Here is a 22,598-nt window from a genome sequence, read left to right as displayed (position 1 = left end):
AGCGCTGCAGGTGCATGATGCGACGATTGAATCCTCATGGTCGTTTATGCTGCTATTCGCGCATATAAAGCTAAAGCCCTGTACAAAACAACACCAAAAAAAAGACATTCTAATCTTACTGATTAACGATCGACTAATGAGCTTCATTTGACGGTCAGGAATATAAAAATGAACAAAATGCTGTCAATCTACAATTCTCCACCGTATTTACTATGGTGTGCGCAACTTCAGGTAACTCAAAAACTTCCGTACACGAGCTGAGACCAGACGTGAGATTTGATCGTAGCCACCGCTCACGTCCATATTGATAAATTCCAAGTTTTGCGTTGAAACGACCGTACGCTCAATTTTCTGTCGTACGTTCGTTTCGTAAATGAGGCCCATTGTCTTTTAAAATTCTGGCAGTTTAATGCCTACAAAAACGGCTGGTAGGGACTACAACAAGTTACTTCCCGGGTTCGTGACGTAACAAACCCAGATAAACCCCGCCCTCAGGAAATGGCAACAAAGGGGGCGAGGCCATGCTGGTCTGCTTTAGCGTGCAGTTGCCGTACTGTATTAAAGCTTTAATCAGGATAAAACTGAATATAAAAAGCTAAAATAAGCAGTATCATTTACAAATAACAGCGTATATAAAAGTATGAGATAACAACAAACAAAAAACATAGGCCTACCATTAAAAGCCATGATTGCACAGGTTCTGCACGATCCTCTTCAATAATATCCTCTGCTTCTCAATCGGGCTCAAACTGATAAGCGATATTAATGACGCCATTGTTTACAATACAACTGGAGCACATGCCGCTGAGGAGAGGGGCGGGACAATTAGACGCGCACTAGAGGCAGTTTAGCCAATCACAACACACTGGGCTAGCTAACCAATCAGAGCCCATCGCCTATTTCTGAGGGAGGGGCTTCATAAAAGAAGGAAATGATCAGCGCATTTCTCAGAGAAGGGACAGAGCTGTGTGGAATAATGGTAAATTATGTATAAAAAAAATATATAAAAAAAACAAATCATTAACACATGTTAGACTGCACCCAATAAACACAATAAAGTCTAGAAAAAAAACAGTAAACCACCCCTTTAATTGTCACGGCTACCGAGGAACGAGGAGACCAGGAGTACAAAACAAAGCCCTGGAGGCTGGTGCAGGACTGGAACAGGGAAGAGACAAGGAGCGCCTCCAGGGCGGATCAGGGAGCCATGGCGAAGCAGGGGACTCAGGAGGCCATGGCAGATCAGGGGACTCAAAAGGCCATGGCGGAGCAGGGGACTCAAGAGGCCATGGCGGATCAGGGGACTCAGGAGGCCATGGCGGAGCAGGGGACTCAGAAGGCCATGGCGGATCCTCCGTGGTCTTAAATGGCTCGGCCACGGGTATATATATATCAACCCCCCCTCCCCCTAAATTTTCTTGGGGAAATCTAGGAATCCTGGGGGGCGCTCTGGAGGAGCGGGCACTAGATGGCACTCTAGAAAGCGCTCACAAGGAGCGGGCACTGGAGCGAGCTCAGGGGCTGGAGCCGGCACTGGAGCGAGCGCCGGGGCTGGAGCCGGCACTGGAGTGAGCGCCGGGGCTGGAGCCGACACTGGAGCGAGCTCCGAGGCTGGAGCCGGCACTGGAGCGAGCTCCGGGGCTGGAGCCCTCCCTGGGCTTGACTGGGGCTCAGGAGCCCTCCCTGGGCTTGACTGGGTAATCAGGAGCCCTCCTGGGCTTGACTGGGTAATCAGGAGCCCTCCCTGGGCTTGACTGGGTAATCAGGAGCCCTCCCTGGGCTTGACTGGGTAATCAGGAGCCCTCACTGGGCTGAACTGGGGATCAGGAGCCCTCCCTGGGCTTAACGGGGAAACAGGAGCCCTCCCTGGGCTTAACTCAGGATCAGGAGCCCTCCGTGGGCTATGCGCGGGAACAGGAGCCCTTCCTGGGCTGAACTCGGGATCAGGAACCCTTCCTGGGCTTAACTCGGGATCAGGAGCCCTTCATGGGCTGAACTGGGGATCAGGGAAGCACTTACATGTTGCTGGCACTGGAGGGTGCTCTGGAGGAGCAGGCACAGCAAAGTGCTTTCGAGGAGCTGGCACTGGAGTGAGTTTTGAGATTGGAGCAGACACTGAAGCGAGCTCCGGGTGCTGGAGCCGACACTGGAGCTCTGGAAGGCACTTACGAGGAGCAGGCACTGGGGCTGGCACCGACACTGGGGCTTCATGAACGCATGGCAGGCTTGCCATATTAAAGTTCGTTGGGTTTGCCATATTAACGGCCGGTGAACTAGAGTAGGCCGCGGATGGCGGGCTGGTTCTGGCTCGGGGCAGGATGCTCTCCAGACACAGGAGGATTCCTTCCCTCCAGTTCAGTCCCGTGGTGTCTGGGAGGTCCACGGGGCGATGGTAGTTGGCCCCGAGCCAGAGCAGAGAATTAATGGTGGCGTCATCGAGGGCCGTAGCCACGGCAAGCCTGCAGAACTCACAGGAATACTCGACAAAGGGGAGATCTAGGCGAGCTAAGGCGGAGAACCGAGCAGCAATTTCCATAGCCACGGAGAAAACAAAAAAACTTTTCAAACAGGCTGAAAAAACAAACGCGAGGAAAAGTTGCCGCTCACTTTTTGTGTGGTCCGGAATTCTGTCACGGGTTGCTACTGTGAGGAGCACCGAGCGAGGAATGAGGAGACCAGGAGTACAAAACAAAGGAGTTTAATATTCTTCTTCAGGGAATCACACATAGCACAAGGAGGGGACATAAACAATTCCGGACAAAGAAACTCGGAACGGGACTCACTATAAATACACAGACACCAATGGGACACACCTGGGAGGAAATTAACTAATTAAACAAACACAGCTGGAACCAAATTCATACAACGAGGACAGGAACAGGAAGGACCAAATAAGGAGAACAGGAACTAAACGGGAATATACACGTGACATTAATATTATGCTATTTTAGAATGTTTTTATAATATTTCTGCCCAGGCTCACTGGAAATACGTGCCCAAAAAACATACCTATACATACGAATCACTGCAGTTTCTAGTTGAAATGAACACTAGAGGCAGTAAAACTGTTAATTTTAATTAGCTTTCTCACAAATTATGATTTACACTGCGAGAGTTCCGATTAAACAAGCCTAATTTTCACACAATTCATTGCACAATATGTTTTGACTTCAAAACAATTTTAACATGCTGTGAGAGTTGACACTTTTCAATGTTAGCATCACATATACAGCTTCATGTGTATGGATTTTCTAACGCAGTAGGTTTGCTCGTTAGCTCACACCATACGGCATTGCTCTTGTGAGTAGAAGCGCTCCGATATGAATCACATGAAACTATGGGTCGACAAAACAGCTCAAACCCACATACAAGTAAATTAAAATACCACAGTTGCAACAGCGAATGTGTTTTTATAGCATTCGTCAACACTATTGGGTAGGTTCAGGGTTGGGTTTGGTGTAGGCGGTATGTTGTTTTCCAACACGATAGAGCATTATGGTGTGTGCACACCAAAAGCAAATGTAATTTTTTGCTTGAGTAGATTATATACAAAGTCAATCCAAAGACGCAAATTCGCACCAGGAGAAGTGAATGACATGAATTTGGCGATGTGATTGCCGCGACCACACGATAAACGCCTCAATCGCATCTTCCGCACAAGTTAAACATTTTCAACACAAGCAGAAAATTTGCATGACGCGTTGTCACGCAAGCCAATCAGCGAAGAGCTTAATGACACGTCCAGTGTGACACGTCCGGTTGTATCAGAAAATTAAGGAAAGCATTACACAATGATTTGCGCAAGTGACACGAAAAATGAGTAATCTAGAGCGATAACGTGATGCGAATAATCACTTCGCTTTTGGTGTGCACACACCATTAGCCTTTTAGCAACACTTCCCGTCTCGGATATTTGAATTTTGAACCGCCGAAATACGTGCCTGAAGCAGAGTAATAAAAAAGTGGCCACAGTCAAGTAATACATGTGTGTTTTAGTGCCATTTATTGGACATTTCACTTTGAAACTGCCGCGAAATGCGCAGTGTGTACGTACGTAATATCGATGTTGCAGTAGGTTGAATTATATCTGTCCATTTAGTATAACCTTTATTCTTTATCAAAAGAAAGTTAGTTGGGAATCTGATCTGTTAACGCTTTAGGTAATGTATGCATTCATAACACATGTACCTTTCTCAACTCATTGACCTTTTTCCTGGCTTTCCATCCATCTCCATCTTTGTCTGTGTAATAGATGTCAAGTCTTCGTTTTTGCACCAGACCGTGTCCATCCGACTGCAGGTCGTTCGTTGGAAAGCCTGCGAATATGATTTGCTCTGTGTGAGTGGAGACTTGAAAGACTCTGTAGAGTCTCTTCCACATGCAGACAGTTTCTTTATACATTCATAAACTGGCATGAGAAGATTACAAGTGCCCAGCATTTCACAGAAAACTAAGCCTTCAGAGCTTGTTGCTCTGCTCTCAGTATTTAAAGACACAAAGAGATCTTAGTAACGAGTTTCAGTGCTTTAATAGAGTGACATTTCAAATTAAATGACTATACAAAATCAGATGTTCACTGTAGCGTCGGGTAAGATGGACCAGTCCAAACCCATAACATTTCTGTTTGTTCAAAACACAAATTTTAAGGAGCCATCACTGCAAAAAGGGCAATAAAATACCACTGGAAAAATCCCTCAGATTTATAGTTGACAGCGACAGATTATTCACAGTTGTATAAAACTTGAGTGAGTGTTTAATTCGACAATTACTTTGTGTAAAACCACTACATAGTTTCAACAGTGCAATTTGAGCTGGACTGTCAACACTATTTTATACAGTGCTACAATGCTACTAATTGCACTAGCAGTAGCTCAGACAATTTCATGTATCACAGCTTTTACAGTAACAACCTGTAGTGGGAAAGTTTGTGAGAACATGACTGTTTTTTATATTACATTGCATTGTGCACAAAGCTTGAAACAAGAAAACAATTGCACACGCTCCCAGAATGCTCAAGTTATTGAAGTTCATTGAATCGGCTCATTCTTAAAGTTCTAAAATGATTGTTCATTTGAGTCATCACTCAATAGTGTTCATTACAGCATGTAACAATTTTTTATCTATATTTACTTTAGTATACTAATGTTCACGCTTGATGTTAAGGTTGCTGCTGCCTCTTTAAATGGCTTCAATGTAGGTGGCTTTATGTTAGTAGTTTGTAGTGCAGCCAACTACACTTCAAAAGAGTTAGTAGCTACAAATTTCTAATAACTTAAAGTAGATAAACTACATTTTTTAGAAGCTTGTAGCTCGGAAAGATAGTGTTTCAAAGTACTTCAACACTGGTTTTACATCAAGCACTGTGACACATGTGGCGCCTTGTTTTCATCATACTGGATGAAGTAGCAGAGAAAATGTGACAGTTTTATTATTGACCGTTTATAATTTTCAACGGAAACTGACTGGCTGGAGTTCACAGTAATTTGTACCTCCTGATTCCCTGCGAGAAGTCGGACTGAAATGTTCAGACAGACTGAAATGTGAACTTTTGTCAGCTGAAGAGCAGAATTGTGTTTAGCAGCGGAGTTATTCAAAACCGCTCAGAAGTTTAATTACATTTCCATCTGTCCGTGTGTGTGTGTGTGTGTGTTGTCCTCTGTGAGTTGGGTTAAGGATATTTTCAAGGTCACACCAAGAACAGGCAACTAAATCCCACCCAAGAGTTCAACAATCACCCTCAACGGTCCATTAAAAGACCTCAGATGTGTTCTGATCATTACGTTCATACACAGAGCGCTCGATTCTGATCTGGTCTGTCAGTGTGTTGTACTTTGTGGTTACTAAACACAATTGGTGACACTGAGAGTTCACTGTTTGAAAGTTATTGTTTTAAGCCCTCAAAGGGCCCTCATGTCATTTCAAACAAAGGATTTGTGAGAAACGTGTTTTAGTTCCATACAATGGAATTGAACGGTAACCAAAATTGTTTGGTTCAAAATGTCGTCTTTTGTGTTTCGCAAAAGAAGGAAAGTCATAAATGTTTGAAGCGACATGAGGGTGAGTATATGATGACAGAATTTTGTTTTCTTTTTTAATCTTTCACTGTATTGTTTTGTACTTACAAAATAGATTTTTCTGCTGTGTTTTCAGGTTCATGAGATATTTGACTGTACTGACTGTGATAAGAAGTTCATCTCCACGAATCAGTTGAAGCGACACATGATCACACACTCTGGTAGACAACACACACTACATACAAGTAATGTAATTACACCAGCAACACTAAAGCAAAAGCTAGTTTACTAAGATGTTGTATTTGTGATGTGTGTGTAGAAAAGCGTCCGTACACCTGTGACATCTGCAGCCGAAGTTTCAAGCGTCTGGATCAGGCCACGGCTCACAAGATCATCCACAGTGAGGATAAACCGTACAAGTGTAAGCTGTGCTGGAAGGAGTTTGCCCACCGCAATGTCTACAAGAACCACAAAAAGGTACCAGTCAGTGTGTGTGTTTGTTCTTGATGTCTTGAGAGACCTTCGTTTGTTCCAGTTCAAAGTCAGGCAGAGCGGCAGAATTAAACAGGGACGACATATGGTTGGACGGACAGATCGAGCCGACAGATTTTTGGCCAAATAAACTGCTGGCATCTTATCTTAATGGAGATCTGAAGCCCAATCAGCCACTGTGGAGCCTAATCAAAACCTTCAGCCTAACCCTGACCTGTAGTGACCCCGCACGACCCCTGACCTTTACACCCGGCAGATTACATTAACCCCAAAACTCCACACAGCTCTGAACACAGAGAGTGTGTGAAAGAGAGAAAAGAACACAGAAAGCAACACTGAAAACTAGAGGGATAAGGCAACATTTACTTTCCTAATAAATGACTCTAATCAACAATAAATGAAAACTTTGAGCTTCTGTTTACCATATTTGATGTGCTCTATGTATGTGTTGATCAGACTGCCTAAATTAAATCTGCTCATCATATAAAGAGAAAGTGACTTTTATTAAACTGTTGGATTCGTATGGATTGCATTTAAATGGTCTTCATGAACTTTCTGAAGTGTCAACATTTTGGGTAAGCGGACTTACAGCGGAGCGACAGGAATCTGTCAGGTTTGATTAAATATCTTAATTTGCGTTTTGAAGATAAATGAAAGTCTTACAGGTTTGGAACTACGGGAAGGTGAGTAAATGATAACAGAATTTTAATTTTTTTGTTGAACTATCACTTTAAGTGCACAATATTTATTTATTTTCCACTAACCTCTACACCCATATTTATGGTCCACTGAGTTGAAAACCACTGTTCTAGGTCTTTGCCCGTGTATTGCTCTGTGGTTTCTAGGGTGTTGTGGGTGATTAATAGGTGGCTCATACAAGTCAATATCGTTTATCAGTGACAATCATAAGTCTGAAAAAGTAACACCAACCTTTACTGAACGAGGCACCAAGATATGTCACAATATGGAAGTTTAATGGGTCATGAATGGTGTTTCGTGTTGTTGTTGATTCATTACTGAAACCTTCACCAGAAATGTTTCTTGAGCAGCAAATCAACATATTAGAATGATTTCTCAAGGATCGTGTGACACTGAAGACTGGAGTAATGATGAGCTTTGCATTGCATTTTATTAAAATATAAAAACAGTAATTTTAAACTAATATTTTTTTACTATATTAACATTAGTTAACTGCATTAGTTAACATAAATCAATAATGAAAAAAATACTTCTAAAGCATTTATTATTAGTTTAATTCATTTTTCAACATTTACAAACTATTAAAATCAAAAGTAGCATCTGTTAATGTTATTTAACTGACCTGAGCTAACATGAACTAACATTATTATTGTAAAGTGTTACCAAAAAAATCTTCCCAACCGAAATGTTTGAATGTGCATTATATGCATCTGTTTCAGTCACGTGACTTTTCTGCTCACCTATGACTATCAGCAGAGCAAAGTAATGGTGGTGAATACAAAAACACAATGTACTGCAAACTCACATTTAGATCTGACTCCATTCTGCCCACTTTTCACAATCCAATCAATGAGAAGATAAAATCAAGACTCATCTTACATTGTTATTTTTGGATTTTGTTTCACATAGAAGCAAAATGGATTATGAATGCCACTTCATGTTGATTGATTATTGAATGATTCTTTCACTGAAGCCAGTCACAGTCAGTGGGAACATATCTGATATAGGATTTTGGACCAGCTACCAAAAATGTTTTCATGCAGAATGCTGTTAATGCTTAGGCAAAGAATACAAGCTAGTCTCTCAATAGTCCAGGTTTTTATAACCCAGCATTCAGTCTGTTCTGATTAGATGCGGTGACGTGTTGGACTCGATTCAACCGTTTATATTTGGCACAGCCTCTGCGTATTTGCATTGTTTGAGCAGAAGTTAGTTTTTTTTTTACAGCACAATACTGTATGTACTATTTGAAGAAAGCTTTGGAAGAGCAACAGACTGCCTTCTTCTGAAAAGAACTGTGAGAGATAAACATTTCACCTCTTTTCCTACCTGATTTTTTTATCATTCCATCTTTCAAAACAACATGAAACAGAGGGTTGACATCCTTTTCTTCTAAAGCAAAAAGTGGCACATAAAAGAATAGTTGAACAATTTTGACTCTGAGGGCAGCAAAAGTGGGTTTGGACACAAAGAGAGTCCCTGTTAAGCTGCGCTTTTAAAAGGGCCGTGGACATTTTTCTAAAGTTTGGCGTCTCAGGGAGTCCGGTTGTGTGACGTTAGAATGGGATGCTTGAATCGCTATGACTGCAATCATGTGCCTTTTCTGCTCTTCTCCGTCCAGGTGAGAGAACGTTTAAGTGCGACCAGTGTGACGCCACCTTCAAGCGCAAGGACACACTCAACGTGCACATCCAGGTCGTACACGATGGCCACAAGAAGTACAAGTGTGACCTGTGTGAGAAGGCCTTCGTCACGCCATCTGTGCTCAAGAGCCACAAGAAGGTGAGTTCAGAATCTCTGAGCTCAGAAGTTTGTCACTAAAATACAGAATAATCCGAGATTTCATCAGTGCCAAAACACTTCGTATTTATGTCATAAGATGACCCACACACAATCTGAAGACACAGATGTCTGCAGAAAGCTTTGGCAATTTGAAACTCTATTTAGTCAAAGTCGTGACCTCAAGCTGAAGCGAACTTGGGTTCTGCAGCAGGACAATGATCCAAAGCACACCAGCAAGACCACCTCTGTGTGGCTGAAGAAAAACAAAATGAAGACTTGAGTGGCTTAGTCAAAGTCCTGACCTGAATCCTATTGAGATGCTGTGTCATGACCTTAAAAAGGCAGTTCATCCTCGAAAACCCTCCAATGTGGCTGAAGTACAACAATTCTGCATAGATGAGTGGACCAAAATTCCTCCACAGCGCTATAACAGACTCATTGTAAGTTATCACAAACGCTTGATTGCAGTTGTTACTGCTAAGGGTGGCCCAACCAGTTATTAGGTTTAGGGGGCAAACACTTTTTCACACAGGGCCATGTAGTTTTGGATTTTGTTTTCCCTTAATAATAAAAACCTTCATTTAAAAACTGCATGTTGTGTTCACTTGTGTTATCTTTTACTAATATTTAAATTTGTTTGATGATCTGAAACATTAAAGTGTGACAAACATGCAAAAAAATAAGAAATCAGGAAGGGACCAACACTTTTTCACACCACTGTATGCCCTGACCAATACCAATAAGAGTATAAATGTGCAGTCACATTTACCGTTGTTCGACAAATTTTCACAGTCATTTTAATAGAAATCCTTACGTGAGGGCGGAAGATTTCCACACAGATTTTGCGACGGGTTCAAGATGAGCTGTGTGTGAGCTGTGATTCATACATCACTACATTATTGACAATAGACAATGATTATTTTTGCCTACAAAATTTAAACAAAATTGCCCCTAAATATTATCAGCTCTGTGTAATTTTAAAACATTTAAATCAGTTCCACAGAATTCCAGATATTCCCCTCAAGTCAGTCTGCACATCCCATGCTGGTCTGGTCACGAGTTTGCGTGCTCACACTTTTGACTTGATCAGCCAATTTAATATTTCATTTCATTTTTTATTTAATCTTAAAAAATTCCGATCGGTTAATCGTGACATCCTGTGTTCAAAAACCATCTATTTATAACATAGCTATGCTAGTTTTATATCTTTTAAACACTCTTCGCTGATTTTTCACATACAGTAATACAATAACTCAAAAATCCATGTTCATTTTTTTATTTATTTTAGCTATGTAATAAGCAGCATAATGTACAATCAGTCAGTCAGTGTCACAAAGAGCAGAGCAATCAAGACACCTCCACTTAAATTTTGTGGTGAAATTTGACATTTTGTGAGATTTACCCACTGTATGTTTTATGGAACAATTACAGTTTCAATATAAAAAGCAGTTAAGCTCTTTTATAATATAAGCACTGTTATTTCTCAGTTGAAAAGCTTTTATTTATTTTTCAGCTGGAGTTTGCTCACATATAATCCAGCACGCTAATGTTTCCTATCTGTTTCCTCACACACGGTGAAACTGAATTCCATTATCATCTTATATCCTGCACATTGTATAACCAGCAGTCCCTCCAATCATAATGGAGCATGGCTCGATCATGATTTATTGTCCCATCTACACAGAGGATGATTGTACTCACATACCTTCAACTTCATATTCAATTTCATCTCAGATTTATACTTCAGTTAAAGCACTTAATATGAACAGCAGCACAGTGACACCAAACTCTATATAGTTTTAAAGCCGTGTGTGTGATTACAGTTGAGATAGCATGGGCTGAATTTGACATTGTGTCATCCAATTTCAGACAGGACTGAAATGTGACCTGCTGCTGGCACAAGAGTAAAGAAGCTTTATCATATTCAATTACTTTCTGACAGCATGAGGATAATAGAGGCTCAGCTGCATGTCAGATACACTATTACTGATATTGTGATCATGAAACCTTATTGTGCACAATTCATCAGTGAACATTATTCAAAATGTCAGGTTTCAACTCTGCAAAAAGTGTTTTTTCATTCATAAAGTTCTACATTCGCTCCACCCCTTTGTGTATGTGTTTATTAAAGCAATAGGCTAATTCACACAAAAACAAGCTGGGAATCTACTCAGGCCATCCAAGATATTGTTTTTTCATCAGATTTGGAGAAATGTAGCATCGCATCACTTGCTCAGCAATGGATCCTCTGCAGTGAATGGGTGCCGTCAGAATGAGAGTCCAAACAGCTGATAAAAACATCCCAATAATCCACAAGCAATCCACACCACTCCAGTCCATCAGTTAATGTCTTGTGAAGAGAAAAGCTGCAGTTTGTAAGAAACAAAACCCATCATTAAGAGGTTTTTAAACTGGTAGTGTTTCAAACTGTTGCTTCTGTCTAAATGGAGTCTTCTATCTGAAATACTGCTTTCTTCTGTCAAAAAGTCCATCACCTTGGAATGTAAAGGTGTGATCACCTTCATTGTAGTTTGGCAAATTTTCACAGGCGAAATTCATCCATTTCAATAGGAATTCACACGATCAACTTTGTGTAAGAGCAAAAGATTTCCACATGCAGATTTTGCAACATATTCAGGATAGAAAGCTGCTTGATTTGAATCTGTGTGCACATTATTCTGAAATAACCTTTCAAGCAAATCTGACAACTTTCTTTCCATTTGTAAGGTCTTTTGTGCTAGCATAACTAAAACCACATGGGTGGGGAAAATGTTTAAACATGAACAGCATAGCTAAACACATTTAATTTATATTACAGTACAATATTTTTAAAGGGGTGATATGATGCTGCTAAAAAGAACATTATTTTGTGTGTTTGGTGTAATGAAATGTGTTTATGTGGTATAAGGTGAGAACACAGGAGGATACCGGCTCCACACGAAGGCTATAGAATCTAGTGAACGTGTTAGGGGTCGCCCAGCCCGCAGCTCTACAAATATCTGTCAGTGAGGCGCCACGAGCCAGCGCCCAGGAGGATGCAACACTTCTAGTAGAGTGAGCTCACATCCTGAATGGGCAGGGCACACCCTGTGCCTGATAGGCCTGGGTGATGGCATCCACTATCCAGTGGGCCATCCTCTGCTTAGAGACGGCATTCCCCTTCTGCCGGCCTCCATGACAGACAAAGAGCTGATCTGAGGTCCTGAAGCTTTGTGTCCGGACAACGTAGCATCTTAATGCTTGGACGAGACCGAGCAAAGCTCGGGCTGGGTCTGCCTCCTCCGGGGGCAGCGCTTGCAGGCTCACCACCTGATCCCTGAAGGGAGTAGTGGGAACCTTGGGCACATAGCCGAGCCGGGGCCTCAGGGTTACCTGGGAATCAGCCGGCCCAAACACTAGGCACGATTCGTCGAACGAAAATGCATGCAGGTCCCCTACCCTCTTGATGGAGGCCAATGCAAGCAGGAGCAAAGTTTTCATTGACAGAAACTTTAGCTCGACTGTCTGCAAAGGCTCAGATGGGCCCTGTGTAGTGCTGTGAGCACTAGAGTCAGGTCCCAAGAGGGTATAGAGGGGGGCCGTGGAGGATTTAGCCTTCTCGCCCCCCTAAGGAACTTGATGATCAGGTCATGCTTCCCTAGCGACTTCCCTTCTACAGGGTCGTGGTTAGCAGCAATCACAGCGACATAGACTTTAAGGGTGGAGGGAGCCAGCCTTCGCTCCAACCCTTGCTGCAAGAAGGACAACACGACTCTGACCGGGCATCTTCAGGGGTCTTCTCGGTGAGAAGAGCACACTCGATGAACAGGTTGCACTTCAAGGCGTAAGCGTGTTTCGAAGACTGTGCTCTGGCCGAAGTGATGGTGTCAACTACCTCTTGGGGTAGGTCACCTAGAAACTCCGCATCCCGTCCAGGGACCAGACGTGAAGTTTCCAGAGGTCTGGACGCGGGTGCCACAGGGTGCCCCGTCTCTGAGTCAGTAGATCCTTCCTCAGAGGAATCGGCCAAGGAGGGGCTGTCACGAGGATCATTAGTTCTGGGAACCAGGTCCGGGTGGGCCAATAGGGTGCCACTAACATGACCTGCTCCTCGTCCTCCCTGACCTTGCACAGTGTCTGTGCTAGAAGGCTCACTGGGGGAAACACATACTTGTGCAGGCCTCGCGGCCAGCTGTGTGCCAGTGCGTCCGTTCCGAGTGTTCCCTCGGTCAGGGAGTAAAACAACTGGCAGTGAAGAGTTTCTGGAGAGGCAAACAGGTCTACCTGAGCGGCACCTTGTCGGTTGATGTACGCAACGGTCGCAGTGTTGTGCGTACGGACTAGTACGTGCTTGCCTCATAAGCGCTCTTTGAGACGGAACAAGGCAAGGCACACTGCCAGCAACTCGAGCCAATTGATGTGCCAGTGCAGTTGGGGGCCCGTCCAAACCCCTGACACTGCAACCCTGTCGTACGTGGCCCCCCAGCCGGTGGTTGAGGCATCCATGTGAACTACAGCATGCCTGGAGACCTGTTCTAGGGGCACTCCTGCCCGGAGAAATGCCAGGTCTGACCACAGGGTGAAGGTTTGGCGGCAGGCCGGTGTGACTTGGACCCGGTGAGTGCCGCGTTGCCCCGCCCACCTCGGGACTCGGCCATGGAGCCAAGGCTGAAGCGGTCTCATATGGAGCAGCCCCAGGAGCCTCTGAAACTTTTTCAGTGGGACCGCCCTCCTGCTCTTGAATGTATTCAAGCAGTTCAACACCGACTGGGCATGTTTCTGCGTGAGGCGTGCTGTCTGTTCGGCCGAGTCCAACTCCGTTCCGAGAAAAGCGATTCTCTGCGTCAGGCAGATTTTGCTCTTTTCCCAGTTGACCCGAAGGCCCAAGTGGCTGAGGTGCTGGAGCACCAAGTCCCTGTGTTCGCACAACTGATCCTGAGACTGAGCCAATATGAGCCAGTCGTCGAGGTATTTGAGAATGCGAATACCCTGTTCTCCCCGCCTCCACAACCTTCATGAAGACACGGGGCGACAGGGACAGCCCGAAGGGCAGGACCTTGTACTGATATGCGCGTCTTTCGAACGCAAACCGCAGGAATGGCCTGTGGCGCGGAAGGATCGACACATGGAAGTACGCGTTCTTCAGGTCGATCGCTGCAAACCAATCTTAGGGACGGATGCACCTGAAGATGCGCTTCTGCGTGAGCATCTTGAACGGGAGCTTGTGAAGGGCCCGGTTCAAGATGCGCAGATCCAAGATTGGTCTCAACCCACCGCCTTTTTTGGGCACAATGAAGTAAGGACTAAAAACCCCGTCCTCATATCGGCTGGAGGGACCGGCTCTATCGCATCCTTCGCCAGTAGGACTGCAATCTCTGCACGCAAGACAGGGGCATCCGCTACCTTCACCGAAGTAAAGTGGATGCCTCTGATCTTGGGAGGGCGCCGGGCGAACAGAATAGCATAGCCAAGTCTGATGCTCTGACGGAGCCAACAAGACGGGCTGAGAAGTGCTAGCCAGGCTCCCAGAAACCGTTCCAGTGGCACCAACGGAACCACCGACATATCCGCGGTTGGGCAGCGAAGGGGAACACAGGGACCCGGCCCGGGCGTCTCACTGCCGGTCCGAAGCAGGGTCAGCGTGTGTGCAACACTCACCTGCATTCGGGCAGAGGGTGCATGAGTAGTACGTTTGACCGCACTCTCGAACCACCCACAGCTGCTCACTAGTGAGAGAGGAGGGTGAGTGTGATCCGAGACTGGCCCGTCCACAGCTCCCTGTCCTCCGGGGACCCAGATATAGAGGAAATTGCTCTTTTGTCGAGTTTTTGGGTACCACTGACCGTGAAGTCAGTGGCGGGAAAAAAAGAAACAAAAGATTCTCCACCCGGCCCTCCTCTGGGGGAGGGAGTGGTGCGTTCACAATCTCCCAAAGAGCAGGTCCCTCCATCTCTGGGTCGCCCGTCTCAGGTCCTCTTGCTCTTGCGCTTGCCGCCAGGTTTGGCGGGGGCCTGGATGGCGGGGCGACTGCTCTGCGACTGGCTCCATGGTGCTGCTTTGCTGGAGGCTGCTGCGTATGCTGTGCGGGAGTGGGTGTGGTGGCAGGGGGCCGCCCTCGGTGACCAGCAGGCTGAGGGACTGCCGCTGGCGGCCGGGTGAAGGCAGCAGCTGCACGCCGGGGCAGGATATGCCTGATGGTCTCAGTCTGCTTCTGGACAGCGGAGAACTGCTGGGCGAAGTTCTCCACTGTGTCGCTGAACAGGCCGGTCTGGGACACGGGGGCGTTCAAGAATCGTGTCTTGTCCGTCTCGCTTAGTAGTCGCTCGTAGCACAAGGTCAGTAGCGGTACGGAGTTCTTTGAGAACTTTTGGGTCGTGACCACCCTCGTGCAAGTCTTACAGTGCCTTGGCCTGATGAACCTGCAACAACACCATGGCGTGTAGGGCAGAGGAAGCTTCTCCGCAGGCCACATAAGCACTGCAGGTCAGGGTTGACAAGTACCTACATGCCAGGAAGGGGAGCGACGGCTTGCCCCGCCAGGTGGCAGCGGTATTTGGACACAATTGCATTGCAACCGACTGCTCCACCGGAGGGACTTCTGTATACCCCCGCGCTGCTCCACCATCAAGGGTGGTGAGGGAGGACGAACCACTGGGGCGGTTTCTGGCAGTGAAAGGTGCCGTCCACGGCAAAAAAGGCACCAGAGTGGGGCCCTGAGAACCAGCGCGAGCCACTCCGAGAAACCAATCGTCCAGCCTCGAGGGTTCGGGACGCGGTGGAAGTTCCCACTCAAGCTTGACGCTCTCGGCGGCCCGGTAAAGCATAGCCATCATTTCCAGATCTGAATCTGTGTCATCCTCTCCAGAAAAGTCTTGCTCACCCTGCGATGCAGAAATCGACATCCGATCGTCGGGGGGAGTACCGAAAGACACAATCTAGCCTGTTCTTTCGGCGGCTCCACTGGCTGCAAAGTGCCGGGCGGAAGGAGGAGCCCTTGGAGGTTGGTTCCTCGGAGGGGAATTCCTCACCGTAAGACCAGTCCGGACGCTGCCAGAGGTACCCTAGATCTGGGCAGCGGCACGGGCACCCCGCCCCTTTGCAGGAAACGAAGTCTGGTCCGTATCTCCGAGACGGTCATTTTCCCGCAATGAGAGCATGACTCGTCCACGAAAGCCACCTCAGCGTGCTTAATGCCCAGACACGAGAGGCAGCGATCGTGACCATCACCCGGCGCCAGGTAATGACCGCATCCAGAAACGCACGGCTGGAAGGGCATCTTTAAAAAGACGTTCCACCTTTTAGAACTGCTCTTTTAGTGTGCTGAAGCACACAGGGGAGATGGCCACCTGCAACACAAACGGGGTAGTGCAGCCTGATGTGTGCAACCCACTCAACATGGGAAGAACCACAACCGCTGAAGCACCGTACTACCAGCACGAGAACTTCCTAAGAGCGTGCTTGTACTCGAACTTGTAGTTTCACTGAAGCAGAAGATCAGGAGCAGAACGATGAGACCGCTCGGCTCCAAAGTGAAAAGCTGAATATGCGCTGCACCAGCTGCCTACTTATACTCATGCTGTGATCAGCGACAGCTGGATGCAATAATCACATGCCAATGTGCATTGGCTTGTTTAGTTTACACTCGAAGTGGATTGGTCTCTCTAAGCGAGATCACAATTCGTCGGTCATCCGACGTTACGTCGAGAGTGACCGACTGAAAGGGAACTTGTATGTTATAATACAAATCCATTTGAATGCAAAATGCCACAATTGACAAATCAGAATGAAGTATTGCAGGAAGCTATAAGATATTTCAGTCATAGTACAGTCATAAAAAGGACTGTTGGAGTGTTTTACATAATGTTAAGTGCCGTGTCCAGCTCCATGACACAAACAAACCCTAACCTAATGGTGTACAGACACATCTGGTGGACATGTGTGAGCATCTGTGTGTGTACAGGTTTTTACACAACATCACAGGAGCATTTGTAGTAATGGTGTTTTAAACTGTCTTTCTGCGCTTTATGAGTGAGTGATGTACTGTAGAGGGGGGTCAAGATAGAGGGAGAGGAAAGGAAGTGGAGATGGGAGGGGGAGAGATAAGAAGCAGGAAAGGAAGTGAGAGGGAAAAGGGAGGAAAAGAGGGAAAAGATAAAGAGATGGAGAAAAAAGCAGGAGGTGGAGGAGCTGGTGCAGCTATTCCCTCCAGCGCTCAGAGATAAGCCCTGTTTACAGCAGCTTCATGGGAATATGGCCCAAGAATGATATGATTCATGTGTCATTTTAAACTAGTTTGACTTTCTTTAATAAAATCACACACTAACAGGTTTTCGCATGATCTACACACAACATTTATTGTGACCATGGATGTTAAGCTCCGAAATGAAAAACACCATAAATGTGACTCATGTATTCGGTCCTCTGAAGCCATATGGCAGCTTTGCATGAGAAAAAAAAATCCAAAATGTAAGTATATTATAGAGGGATTATATTCCCCCTAAGTAAACTGGTAAATAATTGTTGCGACCGATCAAGTCAATGATTTGAACTCAATAACCAGATCAATGAATCGGTTATTTTCAGTCAACCAGTTAATTCAGTTTAGAAAACAGATTTCACATTAGTTCACATTGATTCAGTTCAAATTACATCAGTTCAAATCTCTGTAGTTAACTTATATCAGTTAAGTCAACTTCTAAGTTGTTCAAATTAGTTCAGATCAGCCCATTTCAAATCACCTCAGTTTGGATCACCGCAGGTCACTTTAATTCAGATCACCTCAGTATAAATCAAATCAGTTCAGATCACCTTATAAATCACCTCAGATATTAGTTAGATATTAATTCAAATCAACTCAGTTCAGATCATGTAAGCTTGGTTCACTTCAGTTCAGAACTGATCATTTCAGGTTAGTTCAGATGAACTCCGTTTGGATCATTTAATTTCTGATCACTACAGTTTAGATCATTTAAGTTCAGAACTGTTCAGATCACATAAGCTCAGATCAAAACACATCAGTTTGGATCAGTTCAGTTCAAATTCATTCAGATCACCCTAGTTTAGATCAATTCAGATCACTTCAAGTCTGATCAGCTCAGTTCAGATCACTTCAGTTCATCGTTTTTTTCAATTAAGTTCACATCAGCTTAGTCAAGTCAAATCAGTTCAGGTAACTTAAGCCTAGATCACTTCATATCAGATCAGTTAAATTGAGTTCACTTCAGTTTGCACAGCTTTTACTATATATAACAGAAAGTCAGGAGTAAATGCAGCAGGAGTAATGACATCTAGGGTATTCATACTGGTTGTTTATTTGTGACGACAAATAAAACTACCAGTGTGAGCAGCCCAGATACTGATTTCTCATCAGCGATGAATCATACACAAATTAGAGGATCGTTCTCAAATGTTAAAACTCTGTTGCACTGTGTTTCTCTCTTTTAGACCCATACAGGAGAGAAGGAGAAGATCTGTCCGTACTGCGGCCAGAAGTTTGCCAGTAATGGCACATTGAGAGTGCACATCCGCAGCCACACGGGTCAGTACCTCCTCATCCAAACGTACACTGTTTGCTCAACTTTCATCTTTTAATCTGAGCTTGTCTAACTTCAGAGGTTGGCTAAAACTCAGGGAACTAAACACTACTTTAGATGCTTATTTTCATGGCATAACAACAAATGGTGAGTTCAAGAAAAAAAAATGCATTTGGAAAATATATAGTATGCCACCCACAACAGTAGATGGATTGCATTTGGCATGTCTCTCTGTCTCTGTCTTTCTGTTTTTGAATATCTCAGCGTGGACATGGTGACAGAGAGCATGTTCATTAAAGAGCCTTTATAGTGGAGAGCTCAACATTCCAGTGTGCTGCCATAACAACAGACTACCACACACACACACACACACACACACACACATATATAAGGATTGTTTTCTAACCCCTACCCCACACATCCATACACACAGTTCATCAAGGCCAACACATGCCCAGTGGAGTAAAAACACTGTATATGTGTGCTGGAATGCAGTAGACATGGTGAGAGTGAGTGATGCGCCTGAAAGAAACACTCTTTGTAGGCATCCAGCATTGTGACCCCTGACCTCTGCTGCCTGTAAATCTGACTGCACATTCTTTTAACTGCACTAGTATTATTTCCTTTTCTTTTTTTAAAGAGACACATGCTGAAAAACATCAGTGTTGTTAAATATCTTTGTCTACCTGGTCTTGATAAGACCATTTTATTACTATTTTAATATTTCCCGGCATTTTAATATATGAAACATTTTGTGGAGATTTTACTTTAACTTTTTCAACACTTAAGGTGTTTTTCCTACTGATGTATCAGAAATGCTACTATAACACTCTCATACTTGCAAATGAAAATGTGAACATGATTGAGTTACTTAGTTTTTATGTCACTGGCAGCTTCATCATGATTATATCATGGTCATTCAATATTTCGCCCAGCACATTAGTAATGAGCAATTAATAAGTAATTAACAAGTATAGATTGTATCAGTCTGTATTTACAGCAATTTCACTGTCCACTCGGTTCAAATGTGGCAGCTACACGTAGATGTGTGTGTGCACACACTGCCAGAGCTGTGTGAGGTCACAACCATGCTGCTTTTGTGGGGGTGGGTAGGGGTGATAAATTAAATGATTATTATTTTTTATTTTTTTTGTTGACTTGTTTAATTTCTATACGTTTTTAACATTCTAAAAGCTACTACAAAAAGCATTTAACATTCTAAAAGCTACTAGTAGCTACTACATTCTAAAAGATACTGCAAGCTAGTCAGTGTATTCAGTATGAATTGTAAGTTGCTGTGTGTTGACATAAAAAGGGAAATTTACTTTTAGTACTTATGTAAAAGTACAGAAGTACTTGCTTTTAAAAGTACTTGAGTAAAAATCTGTCTTTACAACTTTCACTTGTAATGGAGTAATTTTTTCCAGCAGTATCTGAACTTTCACTCAAGAAATGGAGTGTACTTTGTCTGCCTCTGTTGGTAAGCAAGGTCAATTTTTGTGTAGTTTAAGACATGTGTTGAAAAACCAAAACCACTGAAGAAATCAGCAATAGATCTAGCAGCCAAACAGATTTCTGTTTCAGTTGTGTCTTCCTCTGTCCTTCCCCCAGCTCACCTCTGCTCGGCGGGGTTAAAACCCTGTGCTGACAGCTTCTCCGCTGGTTCAAAGGGTTAATCTCAAGATTGTTTGTTTGGTTTACCTGCTTGATTAGAAGCTTGATTCAGAGTCTTCTGCCAAAGTTAAACTCAACCCAGTACTTCCTAAATACCTAGTTAAAACATCTAAACCTAATCATAAACCCAACCATCTATTTCTCAGATCCGCACTTAAGCTCAACTAAACACAAAAAGTCCATTCCACCAGCATATTAACATCCAAATAACTGTGCTTTTGAACTCTTTTTAATTTCTGTGGTGACAGAGTGGTCTTTTCAGGCACCGCTGAATGTGCTATACGTGTGATCAAGTCTGTTTATTTGGTAATGCCGGGTTTGGACGTGACAGGGCACAGAACAGCTCACGCCACATCTGGCCGCTGGAGAATAATGCAAATCCACCTTTACTGAACTCAGCGTGTTGATGATGTCATCCTCAGGCGCCACATGGGATTTCGCTTGTTAGCCAGTGCGGTATACAAAAACTGCCTTTAAAAACATAATGCCTCAACTCATTTCCATTTTATAATGCCACAAGTGTACCTCTTAACAGCTCAATGAATGATTTTATTCTTTTCAGCTATAAGTACAATAAAATACATCCATGTGACTCATAACCATAGACTGTATAAAAACATGGTGTGCTCTTGGAGTAATTTTGGTTGGCCGGCCACTCCTGGGAAGGTTCACCATTGTTCCAAGTTTTCTCAATTTGTGGATAATGGCTCTAACCATGGTTCGCTGGAGTCCCAAAGCATTAGAAATGGCTTCATAACCCTTTACAGACTGATACACGTCAACTGTTTTGTTTCTCATCTGTTCTTGAATTTCTTTAGATCGCGGCATGATGTGTTGCTCTTTAAGCATGCTTCACTTTGTCAGACAGGTTCTATTTAAGTGATTTCTTGATTCAACAGGTCTGGCAGTAATCAGGCCTGTGTTTGGCTAGTGAAATTTAACTCGGCTTTCTAAAATAATGTGGTTACTTGCAGTTCTTTCATGATTTAACAGGAGGGGGCAATTAATTTTTCATGTAGGGCCACGTAGGTTTGGACAGCTTTTTTCTCTTAATAAATGAAATCATCATTTAAAAACTGCATTTTGTATTTGCTTGCATTATCTTTGTGTAATATTTAAATTTGTTTGAGGTTTCTGAAGAGCGTTTTTGAAGCTCAAAGGGAGCGTAGCCGGCTGTCGCCATCTTGGCAGTGCGTCACCGCGCGTCACTCCCAGATAATCAAAAATGGGCAAAGTGGCGGGAGCTGGTTGCTGAAACCATGCCCACCTAGCTCGACGGTGGTGACAGCAGCGGCAATCCACCTGTCACTCAAGTGGCCACACCCTTAATTATGCAGAACTTTAAGGCTTAATATAACTTAAACGGATGAGTTATAAAAAAAATGCACTCCCTTACAGTTGTCATGAAGGGCAAAATTAGCTATATAGACCAAAACCACTTTTTGTACCAGGCTGTAAACATGTTTTTTTTCTGCTGTAAAGTTGGGCATTTTAACATGGGGAGTGTACGGGACTGACTCTATTTTGGAGCCAGCCTCTAGCGGCCAGTCAATGAATTGCAGTTTTAATCACTTCCGTGTTGATTTCACGAGAGAGACCGGAAGGTTGCCTCTTGCTCATAACCTATATTCAAAGTCTCCTGAAGACTTTTCTGAAAAACTGGTAACCTGCAATTGTTATAGTGCGCATTTATTCCCCCCAGACATGAAAATCCACTTAAATGTTAAATGTGTTCAAAGAAAATAAGTGTACAAAAGTTATGAGTTCAAGTTTATTCTAAAGAAAATGTACTGTAATAAAAATATATCAAATAAATATTGTATAAAATATTTTGAAATCTAGAATTGCTAAAAAAGTTTGAAGAAATATGTCTAACTAAATTATGTTTCAAATTTGAAGTTGATATCACAAAAAAGTTCCTGTGAGATTTTCAGGCGCTATACCAAAAATAGTCACTGGTTGACACCCATACTCCAATTATTTTTTTATGTATTTATATATTGCTGTCACAATATTACTTTTATCACAAAATAGTCATCAGATATGGAACTTTGAGAACAAATGTTATGTTTTGATTCTAAAACATTGTAGTAAATTTTGTAATGTCACAGTTGACACAATCCACTAGTGGTAGGGGCCCGATAAAAGGATTTAAAGTATCATTTCAATGGTAACGCAATGTCTGATTTAAAAAAAATTCACATGATGAATTCTGTTTAAGCTATCTAATTTAGGATAATTACTCAAATATGTAATAGGGAAAACAAGCTGAAAGTTAACAGGTTAAAAGCCTATAGACACATCAAACTGACTTCAAAGAGCAGCGACGAAAGCTAACTGTGGTGTTCACTTGTATCAGGGTCAAAAATGTTTGCTAGAAAACACTGCAAAGACTAAATAACTCTCCATACCAGCAGATGGCAGT

At 43.6% G+C, this 22,598-nt stretch overlaps 1 protein-coding gene across 3 annotated transcripts in view; it reads left to right on the top strand.

Moving 5' to 3' along the window:
* prdm5 (PR domain containing 5) overlaps positions 1–6,835 on the top strand; it is a 36,871-nt gene extending 30,036 nt beyond the window's left edge. For 2 of the 3 annotated variants that reach the window (XM_016230162.1, XM_016230161.1), the window contains 2 exons: positions 6,151–6,235; positions 6,334–6,835. In XM_016230162.1, coding sequence (XP_016085648.1) covers positions 6,151–6,235; positions 6,334–6,521 — 273 coding nt within the window. In that variant the 3' untranslated portion in view covers positions 6,522–6,835. Of the gene's footprint in view, positions 1–6,150; positions 6,236–6,333 lie in introns of those variants that run through there. The other variant, XM_016230164.1, reaches the window with a different exon arrangement.
* Positions 6,836–22,598: the final 15,763 nt, after the last annotated feature.

Source organism: Sinocyclocheilus grahami, unplaced genomic scaffold (assembly GCF_001515645.1).
Source record: "Sinocyclocheilus grahami isolate Dianchi unplaced genomic scaffold, SAMN03320097.WGS_v1.1 scaffold364.1, whole genome shotgun sequence".
Classification (NCBI taxonomy): domain Eukaryota; kingdom Metazoa; phylum Chordata; class Actinopteri; order Cypriniformes; family Cyprinidae; genus Sinocyclocheilus; species Sinocyclocheilus grahami.
The sequence above is the reverse complement of the archived record's forward strand: the minus strand, read 5'-3'. Positions and strand labels throughout refer to the sequence as shown.